Source organism: Cydia fagiglandana, chromosome 2 (genome assembly GCF_963556715.1).
Source record: "Cydia fagiglandana chromosome 2, ilCydFagi1.1, whole genome shotgun sequence".
In the NCBI taxonomy this organism is placed as follows: Eukaryota; Metazoa; Arthropoda; class Insecta; order Lepidoptera; family Tortricidae; genus Cydia; species Cydia fagiglandana.
Window position 1 is genome coordinate 25,214,717 of NC_085933.1, and position 10,625 is coordinate 25,225,341.

Below are 10,625 nucleotides of genomic sequence, written 5' to 3' on the forward strand. Positions count from 1 at the left end.
AAATATTATCTCGGAACTTGAATAAATCTTTATTAGGCGAATTTATTTATCGTGGATAAGCGGGAATATTGCAACACGCTTAATGTATTGAATGTTGTTTTCGTTGTAAGAGTTATTGGCGGCCATTTTTAAGGATGAGCGGCTTGTTTCAAGAATATGACGAGTATGTAAGAAGACTATATGGAACTATGGCTGACTATTTGTGCATACACTCGTAGTTCCATAAAATTCTATTGATTGAGTGAATTGTAAATATATAACTACTAGGTACGTTTTAGCTTTTCCTAATTCATACTTGTAGCTTTTTTCGAACATTGAATATTAATAAATTAAAAATATTGGAAGAATTTTTTTTCCCTTGATTACCTTTAGGGTAACCTTTTTCATAATTGAAGTTTAGTGACAGTGATTCACGGAGATTTTTTTTAATAAGTACATACTTAAATCATGGGTCAATAAAAAAACCATAAGGAATTTTTTGTATCATTTAATCAGTTCTAATATACCTAGGTACCTACCTAGAGGTAAACCTAAGTCATATAAATTTAACTTACATAAAAATCTTCTAGTTTTCATCCAATACTGACATAACTAGAGTGAAGAAGGACATTCCGGTTTTTAAAAACTGAAAAAAGAAAAATCATAATTGTTATATTTCTATACAGGGTGATTCATGAGACGTGAGCAGGACTAATCCTGCACACTCAGTAACTGATAATTGATCGTTCACCGTCGTATTTAGGTGAAACAACGACACTTTTTCCTATTTTTAATTTTTTCGTGAGGGCAAATTTAACTGTCTACAATCATGGTTACCCTACAAGACCTAATTAATAAACATAAAACCTCTTTAACCGTAATGACAGCATTTTGATTACGAAGAAAATAAACCGTCAAACTTGAGTGAGATACGAGTTTTCAAAAGTAACCAGACCGTGATGACAGTGATGACATTCAATTTGACACAGAATATCAGTAGTTTAGTATTCTAATTTTAGGGTGACCATGCATGTCGTAAATAAATTTATTAATTTTTTTTTTCAACACGAGTAGAAAATTAACGTTAATCTCACTAATACTGATACGAAACAGTTGCTTATAATTTACAAAATGCGCAGTCTTAGTCCTGCTCACGTCTCCTGAATCACCCTGTATACACTGTCTTTTTTAGGCACTGACATAAATTTCTGTTTTTTACTTCGTACGATTATCTAAGAATATAAATTTATTTTACCATACCCAGGTAAAAGTAGGTGCTGACAAAGGGATGGTCCCAAATATGTAAATAGGCATTCGTTGGCTCAACGCCATTTTGAAAATGAGCACATGGACCTTGTGGGTCCTGTCGAAGATGTACCAGTTTTCTGTTACTGCTGTCTCTATCTTGGCGCACTAAAAAGAAACAAATCAATAATTTTAATTAATTATACTCTCACCTGAGCATTTTATTGCAAACTACCTAAAAGAAAAATATTCTAAATTATATGTATGTCATTAGTCAAGTTAATAATGTTAACACAACTTTACCCTTTCTATAAAATTCGTCCCTGTGATATTTATATTCAAGTTATATTTGAGAAAACCATTATAGTAGTGGACCCTATAATGGACGTGGAACCAGTAATGGGACAAAAAAACATAATTCTTCTAAAATAAGTATCTAAAAGTAGTTTATAAACACTGGCTGTATATTATCATAAATAAGAGTCCTAGAGCTGCTTCAGTTTGAGGTTTTATTAAATTTGGTTGTTTTTTAAGAAATTGGCGTCAACCTAAAAGTTGTCATGTCACTGAAAAAAAATACCACTACGAATTCTTAACAACTTCGCTAAGAGAGGTGAGTTAATTTATTAAATTTTAATTAATTAATACTTGATGAAAACTAGAATGTGTTTTTTTAATTGCATTTACCATGAGATAAGGTATACAACACACTATGTTGTGACTCCACAGATGTAAAAAAATAGTGGTATTTGGCCCAATCCCATTATAGGAGCTGTAAAACCGCGTACCTCCTATGATGAGACAAATGACAGAATGATGCTTGCTATGCCATAATTTCATGTTTAAACAATACAGAAATAAAATGTAGTTAAGAAATATGTCAATCAGGAGGTATTCTCGGACTTCGGATAAATTAATATTGTTTTTCCAAACTTTTATTTAACTTGCCCTGTTAGTTAGTGTGGGTCCAATCTTGGTAGCTGAATTTGAGCCACTTTTCGATTTCCGATTCAGTTGAAATTTTGTGTAAGTACGTAATTAAGTATGCAAATCGGATGATAATGCAATATTATGATAACATGGACCTGATCTGATGATGGAGACAGGAGGTGGCCATGGGAACTTTATCGCATTAAACCCTAACTAATTGTGTTAGGTATATTAGAATTGTCTCGATGATAATACAATAATAATTGGCTGTGGAAAGAAAAATACATTCAGCGATAAAAGCTTATACCAAAAATTGTTTTATTTTGCCGTAATTTATTCCCCATTTCAATATTTTATACTGATAGAGCAATGTCCATTATAGGGGGCCCATTACTGGATCCACGTCCATTACCGGGGGCCCATTACTGGAACTTTAGTGTCCATGACTGGAGAAATAAAGCATAGTTTTAATTTGTTAAATATGTGGAAACTAATTGCAGTATCTTTGATACAACACGCCTAAAACATGAAAGACGGATAGGACTTTCATCTTTTAACACGCTAAGCGGTAGACCATTTACATGTATAAGGGAAATATCATAAATACTCCAAATTTCCTCTTAAATGTCCCATGACTGGTGCTGTTACTATATAACAAATATATTATTCGTCTAACTTTCGTACTATGAGAGTTTCCGTTTATTATTTACGAGAAAAGGTCGTATTCATTAAAAGAACAATTATTCACAACTGTACCTGGTATCATTACAGTATTTCAATTTTGCAGGAATATTAATCACAGTAAAACTTTAGTCTAACATTTTAATCAGTTGGGTGCGGGCTCAGATGCTAAACCAATAGGTACTAAAGTGGACCCAATGAAGGCGGCTTTTTGCGCTATACCAACGACCTTGACGCACACGACGTGCTTAGCACGGAGCATTATTTCAATACAAATGTATGCATGTAATGCACCTGATCTGTTGCTCCCTACCATCAACGATTTGCTTTAACACGGCACTTATACCACCGCTTCTGGCATCGGTATGATCTTCAAAAGGTTTAGTCTAGTCCGAAGTTCTTTGGACTGTTTCCTAAGAAATTAAAGTCTATATCTAGCCTCAAATGTTCATATAAATGGAGGAAATACTTCTTTGACATGCCTTTACTTACTTCGTTCTCAACCTGTTGTCCAAGTGCGCAAAACATAAGCACAACCATGATGAAACAGAACTCGTGAAAGTAGTATTTCATCGTTTCTGGAGACGTTTTATTCTGGAAAGGAATTGCACGCATCAAGATAAGTTTGGAGGCGGATTCAGAATAAACAAAATAGACTTCATTTGATTTGAAGCACTGGTGGCACAAAGTACAAAAGTACTTTTACAGTACCTACATAAATGGTCCTGCTAAAGCGCCCTAGTGCGGTAATTGGCACAATACGTGCATATGTCGAAAATTTAAAGGGCCATAATATGCAATGTAAAACATTGTACAATACTCGTGCGAAAAGGTAATTCGTAACTCGCGTCGATTCTCTTCGGTCGTGTTTTAAATTTTTAATCTATCGCCACTCGTTGCGAATATCCTAATTTTCGTTCTTGTATCTACTACTACTACTATTACTTAAAAAACTTGCTGAAAATTGTGCAGGCTGTTTTGTACAGTTCTACTCTGTTAAAACTTGTCAAGGAACGTTTCAATTAGACTAATATAAAATCAGTATAGTATTTTTAAAATCTGAATACGCTTCCAGAATTTACTGAACCGCCAGAGAGTTCTCGAAATCTCGGGCGAGCCAGTGTATTGCGACCTCCAATTCCGTAATAGGTATGTGTATCAGAGATGGCACTTATACTGGGTTTCTAATTTACTCGTGCGTTTGGAATGACAATTGAGCTCTTTGGCGCCCTAGTGCTTTATAGAACATGTTTTTTACTTGCCAAATGCAACTTGAGATACTGTCGGAATGAGAAAATTGTCACAGAATTTTTATAATATATGGATTCTAGTGTTGAAATTTTAAACTAGCTAAATTCTGATATTTAGATTTATACAAAATTTACGTATTTTAGCCTCTGCCAGGTCTTTTTCAATATAAATATAGAGAGGCTTACAAATATAACATCTCAAACTATTTATATTTTATTGGACTATTTTACTAAAAAAATGTAATATAATGTAAGTTAAAATTGAATTATAAGATATAATATGCCGTAAGGTGAATTCAAAATTACACCTAATACCCCAAACCGTATAGCAAGTAAACATATAAGTACAATATACGAGTACAATTCTGGTCTCTCGCGATACAGGACTAGCCTATTGCGGGGACTTCTGGAATCTCTGAATGTCAAGTTAGTTATGCACAACTCTTACCAGAAACTCGTGTCATTTACCACTGTATTCTTTCTGTGCAATAAAATATTATTATCTTATGTTAGTTTTTTGTAATTTTAATATTTTATCAACCTTAACTTCCTCTTTGTAAGCCTATATCGGCCGCGGCATCGCGACCCCCTTGACACTACATTTCATTGAAAGCTGTTTACTCACGGAGATGGCAATCTTCACAGAGCACACACACACCAACATGATGGCGTCGAGGATTAGGGCCAAGTAGAACGGGCGGCAGATCACATTTAGTTTGTTGCTGAAACTGAGAAATGGCAAGCTTTGTTGTAATATTATTAGTATCGGCCCGATTCTAACTTTGAGATACGTCAATTAATCTAGAGACGACATGGGTTAAATATGTCAGTGTCAAATGTGACGTTTCTTCAAAAAATACGTCACTTTTGACACTGACACATCTAATCCATATCGTTTCTAGATCTATTAATTACGTATCTTAAAGTTCGAATCCGGCAGTATGTGTATAAATAAAAAAAAGTAGTAGGTGTGTAATTAGGGGAGACCATGAAAATTTTTGGGGCGGCAAAAAGAAAAAAAAAATAACAAGGTGTAACTTCAAACCTATCGTTGTCAATTGAATAGCCTATTATATACGACAAAGTTACTAAGCTACTGCAATTTGCACTCTAAAGGTACTGTTCGGATTCAGACAATAGGTATACACAAGTTAGTGCCGACTGCATTGCTGCCACAAATGTCAAAATCTATGCTGCTGCCCGTATTTTTGACAATTGCAGCAGCAATAGTAATAGTAATAATAGTAATAGTTGGTAGTAATATCACTCTAGAGTAATACTGATGCCGTCTAAATCCGAACGTTTCCTTTATTCACCAGTTAAATAGGTATGTAACATAAAAAATTATGTGTATTTAATTAACATAACCACCAGCTTTCAATGTTATTTCATTGATTATCCGTATTGCAAATGTAATCTGCTGGTTACTTGCAGTGTATGCGTTTCACGAGCCGAATGATTATTTCATTGGTACGGAATGTTGGCATACAATTTGCAAATTATAATTTAAATAGCACGTTTGCAATATTAGTGACTATTTCAATTAGCCGTCAAATGCAAGCATCTATTTTGATTGGCTGTATTATTAATACGTACCTAGTTACTTGTGTTCCTTTGTTTGAAAATGGTAATCTATAAATATAAATGCAAGTGTCCTGATTGACTGACTGACTGATTCATCAATTAACATCATAGTTCTGAGAATTGAATTTTCATTATTAATTATAAAACGAGACTTATTAGCGTATAATTATCTATGTCCCATTTTCCAGTTGAAATATTTAAAAATCGTGAAATTTTCATGTGTTCAAACGCTTTTTTTATAATCAGGAATGGTAAAATTTGCCTGCTTCTGGAAAGTTCCGGTAGCTCAATTGGTTAAGAGTGATATGACTGATATCTGCTTGGTAAAACAATAAGTGTAACGCCAGATTAAAGTAGGTAAGTTAATTTACCGCTTAAGCTTAATATAATGGTCGACACACTGCGAAAATATGGCCGTGCAGTACGCCTGCCACTTGTCGCCCCTCTGACCGGTGATCTCCAGAACCAGCTCGTCCAGGTGCTGCAGGATGAAGGTGAGGATCCGCAGCTGTCTGACCGTCTGGCTGATCAGCAGGATAATTGTTAGTTGGAAGCCTGGGTAAGCTGCAAATAAATGTAATTATTAACTTTTCTTTCAGGTCATAATTTTAAAACTAACACGGGACTTCATCGCGTAAAACTTACGTTTATTTATGGCCTGATGGCTTATTTGTTTTTTTTTATAGGTTTAAGGACAGACATTCCCTCTCGCGCATGAGAGGAGGCCTGTGCTCAGCAGTGGGACGTATATAGGCTGAAATAATGATGATGATGATGAAGGACAGACAGACTGAAACCCAATTGCAACTTATATGAGAACTACGCGCCAAGTTGATATGCAGTCGGCGTGCAGTTCCAATACTTATAAATTGTAGTCGGGTTGCAGTCCATCAGATCTGTATCGGCTATTAAACACACTTACCTATGCAACACAAATATCCAGAGTAGGCGTTGAAAAAGTAAGTTATTAAGTAAACGTTGAAATTCTCGAGACTCCAAGGAACCCACATCTCGAACCCTGAAAAAATAGTTACAAAATACATACTTACTCCTCTATTACATAGGTACTTTCTGGGTAATGTACATAATTAACTGTTTTTAAATCGATTGCCTCACAAAAATGTAATAAAGACAGAACTCCTCCTATTATCAATTTCTTAATGCAGACAACCGTCAAGGGATTCGACCGAAATAAATTATGAAACACGTAGAAATAATTAAAACGAACGAGCTTACCCAAGAGTCTCAAATCATCATCCTTCCTCGTAAACATACTGTACACAGAATCGCTCAAGTACAACGTCGCGCACGCCCACACACTGAAAACGTAAGTTTTTAACAATACCCGAGTTAGTTTTAGTAATTTCTCCTGGGAGTCAACCACCATCCCTTTCAACTCGTTCAAGCGCCCGACCCGTTCTAATTTCGAAACATATTCAATCAACGGCATTTCCAACATGGCGTCTTTGAAGCCCATCTCGTTGAGGAATTCCCTGAATTGCTTACGGAAAATGAGACAGACACAGAAAGAGATGAACATGATTAGACCAGTTGTCCAGATGCAAGCGCCTCGGATGCAGACGAGCATGTCGGATGTGTTGACGACTACGAAAGCTGTGGTGAAAACAATAGTCAAGAAGCCGATGATGACGTTAAAGATTTGTATAGAGAGCCATAGTTTAGAGTCCCAATTGTTTTTGGCGAAGATGGTGATTCCAGCGACCGAGAGGACCCGGTGGAAAGTTTGGACGGTTTCTTCCATGATGCGGGTTTAAATGAGTTGGAAATGATGATTGTCTTTTTTTGCCATTTTTAGATTGGACAATCACGCAGAAAAGTGCTGATTGATTTTTATTTTGTTGTCGAGTTATTTTTCTTTAGATTTGGATAACATTGAGTTGGTTTCAAGAAGTTAGTCCTCACTCTGAGTAGAATAAATACGAAACTTAGGAGAAACAGAACTAAATAGCTATTTAGTTTTTTCTTCATCAGATTTATTTTGTACATGTAGTAGCACTGAGTTCTCGATTCCGTACATAATAAACACAATTTCTAGTATCTAGTGTATTTACACTACCAGAAATTGTATTTATTATGTACATAATCGAGAACCAAATGTACTACATGTAGGTACAAAATAAATCTGATGAAAAAAATCGGCAACATATTAAAAATCATATATATTATATAGTAGGTATATATATCTTTATTGCGCGTGATTATAGTAACGGTTGAAACAAATTACTTTAGTATATCTTCTTTAAAGCTACTTTCAAAGGCTTTGTATTTTTTCTTAACATTTTAAAACATTAAATGATTTTTAAAAATGTTGGTTTTATGTAAAAAAAAAACTAATTCTGTAACAACAACTCAATTCATTGTAATGGTAGCATAAATTGATTAAAAAATACGACAACATGTTTACAAAATGAACCTTTTTAATTTCAATTAGTTACGTTCCAGAATGTACTCACCACCCCTCTCATTTAAGGGGTTGTTCTAAAAAATTACAACGAGAAAATGTGTGAGAACAAGACAGTTGGTTAAACGATTTGGTAGAAATCCAAACCTAAACTACCTACTCAGATTATTGTTATACCACACAATGTACATAAGTTTAGACTTTTATCAACCAAAATGAGTAATTTTATACAGTAAAGATTATGATAGTCGAATGTCTGGTATCCAACCAGCTACTTTTCTCTCTAGAGGCATTTTCTGATTGTATATATGATGGATTTTATCTACATTTGTAATTGATGAGACCTGTGACATTTCTACCATTTAACCATAATGGTATTTGGTATTTGTGTTTAACCAGAAACGCCACCTATTATTACAATCATAATACGCTCCTTGATATAGAAATGAAAATTATATGTAGGTAAGTAAGTAGTTATATTTAGTTAGTACAGGCAATTTATTTCAAAATACTTTGCCTTTCCGACTACCAACAGCCATAACACAAAGTGGATTTTTAAATTACTCGGGTGACACCTCTTTGATATATTTGATTTGATGTGACAAAAAACAGTTTGATGTCTTCTCATTTGGTTTTGACGTTCTTAGTGGTTTTGATAAGTAGGTATGTATACAATATGACAGTCATTTTACCCCACTTGGTTCATGTCCACAATTGTTACTTATCATTATCAAAAATGGAATACAAAATCTTAAATGGAACCACTTTCTAATAGTAATGTTGTATACAGGTAAGTAATACAACCGAAGAGGAAATTTTGTATTTATTCCACTCATAATGGATTTTTTTTGAAACCAGCCGAATTTTATCAAAATGGAACGAAAAAAAAACCGTCAACAAAATTAAACCTTTCAATTTGGAACACGTAAACTTGAAACTTTCTATTAGCAATGTTGTATACCTACAAATAAGTAATATAGGTAAAGAATTTAATTTCCGACCCATTTCGTACCTTGTCACAGTCACAATTAATATGAAAGCCGCTAGAGACCTCATCATTATCACTGTGACAAATTACTTACAAAATAGGTTGGAAACAAATTTTTTGACTGCAAAGAAAAGAATATTATTGTTATTATTTGGAGCCCTACGTGTCCCACTTCTGGGCAAAAGTCTCCCCCAACGCTCCACAGATCACTTTCCAATGCTGTGTCTGGCGACTCCTTCAAAAAGGAGTCTAGTTCATCCCGCCATTGCCAGCGGGGTCTGCCAACTCCCCGATTTGCTTCCAATAAAACCTACACAGCGAAATGTTATTGTGACCTTGAAAGTACCCGAAATGTTGACATTTGCGGCAATTGCGGCAGCAATGCAGTCTACAGCAACGTCACGCCGAAATACTGTAGCGGAAATGCTAGTGCAGTCTGAATCCGAACGGCACCTTAAAACCAAAAAATTCTTGTTGGACTTCCTTCTATCATAACCAGCTTTCAAACCGTACCTATCTACTTTTATATCATAATATTATAAAATATTTCGGTATTTTAGCAACAAAAATATCTCAAACGATAATAATTATACCCGTAGGGATCGACGGAGAGCTAATTAAATTACCCATATTCCTTTATCTTATTTTTAATAAAACAAAACCCTTATTAAAGACGTTATAAGGAATCTCCGAATTTCCCTATTAAGTAATGCGACGACAGAAAAGAAAGGAAAAATAGGTTTTTATTATATATTTTTTTACCGACTGACAATAGGCAGGGTAATGTTTTTCGAGTCTTTATTTGTATTAGGTATAGGTACATACATTATTAGTATTATTACGAATAATAAAGTGTTTGTGTTGATACTCTTGCTGTATTATTAAGAGCCGCCGTATGTAATATTTAATTGTTATAATACTTACAATAATTTAAAAGATTTTGTAAATTTACCTTCACTTATATATTAATCTAGCGTTTTAGTATGAAGAGGTCATTTTTAAGATTTAATAGAAAATATTTCATGCATTATTAAGAGCCGATTTTGATTGTTGTTGATTTTTTATATAGCGCAATTTCAACGTATGTCCTTAAAAATCTTCTTTTCTGTACCGAACGAACATTTCATAAGTTTTCGGAAAAATAAGTAATTTATTTGGGACAAAAACTGATTTATTCCGTCCAGAAAGAGGAGCTCTTTGAACCAGCCAATTTCTAACTAAACTTTGAAAATAAAAAATGAGAACCAATTAAAAATTGGCATAAGGTGACATTCGGACGGTAACTTCAACTGTACAGCAGTGATAGTGCTTGCGACAACGCTGCAGCAGTAACGCCGCAACAGTTACGCTGCTACTATTGCTAGCTAAAAGCTAGTAGGTAGGTTACATACCTTTTTAATGGAAAGCTCATGAAATTTTTTAACATCACTCGTGCAAAACCCTGCCGATACTAAAATACGATTATTAGGTACCTACACCAGCGTTCAAAAGAGAATGGAGATGTTTCAACTGTCATATTAAGGCATTACGGTCGGCATCTATCCAT

At 34.5% G+C, this 10,625-nt stretch overlaps 1 protein-coding gene across 1 annotated transcript; it reads right to left on the minus strand.

The window, feature by feature from the left end:
• Window positions 1-471: 471 nt before the first annotated feature.
• Window positions 472-7,451, minus strand: LOC134679707 (odorant receptor 4-like). The gene is made up of 7 exons (XM_063538648.1): window positions 6,906-7,451; window positions 6,592-6,687; window positions 6,041-6,233; window positions 4,711-4,813; window positions 3,328-3,429; window positions 1,240-1,392; window positions 472-625 (listed from the first exon to the last, which is right to left on the minus strand). The coding sequence occupies exons 1-7, from the start codon at window positions 7,429-7,431 to the stop codon at window positions 566-568; spliced, it is 1,233 nt and encodes a 410-aa protein (XP_063394718.1). The 5' UTR covers window positions 7,432-7,451; the 3' UTR covers window positions 472-565.
• Between the last annotated feature and the right edge of the window lie 3,174 nt (window positions 7,452-10,625).

Excerpts from the sequence above, each read along its gene's own strand:
- LOC134679707 (XM_063538648.1), bottom strand. The coding sequence starts at position 7,431 with ATGGAAGAAACCGTCCAAACTTTCCACCGGGTCCTCTCGGTCGCTGGA. Across the intron at positions 6,234-6,591 it reads TGGATATTTGTGTTGCATAG|CTTACCCAGGCTTCCAACTA; the intron begins GTAAGTGTGTTT and ends ATTTATTTGCAG. Across the intron at positions 4,814-6,040 it reads CATTATATTAAGCTTAAGCG|TTTCAGCAACAAACTAAATG; the intron begins GTAAATTAACTT and ends GCCATTTCTCAG.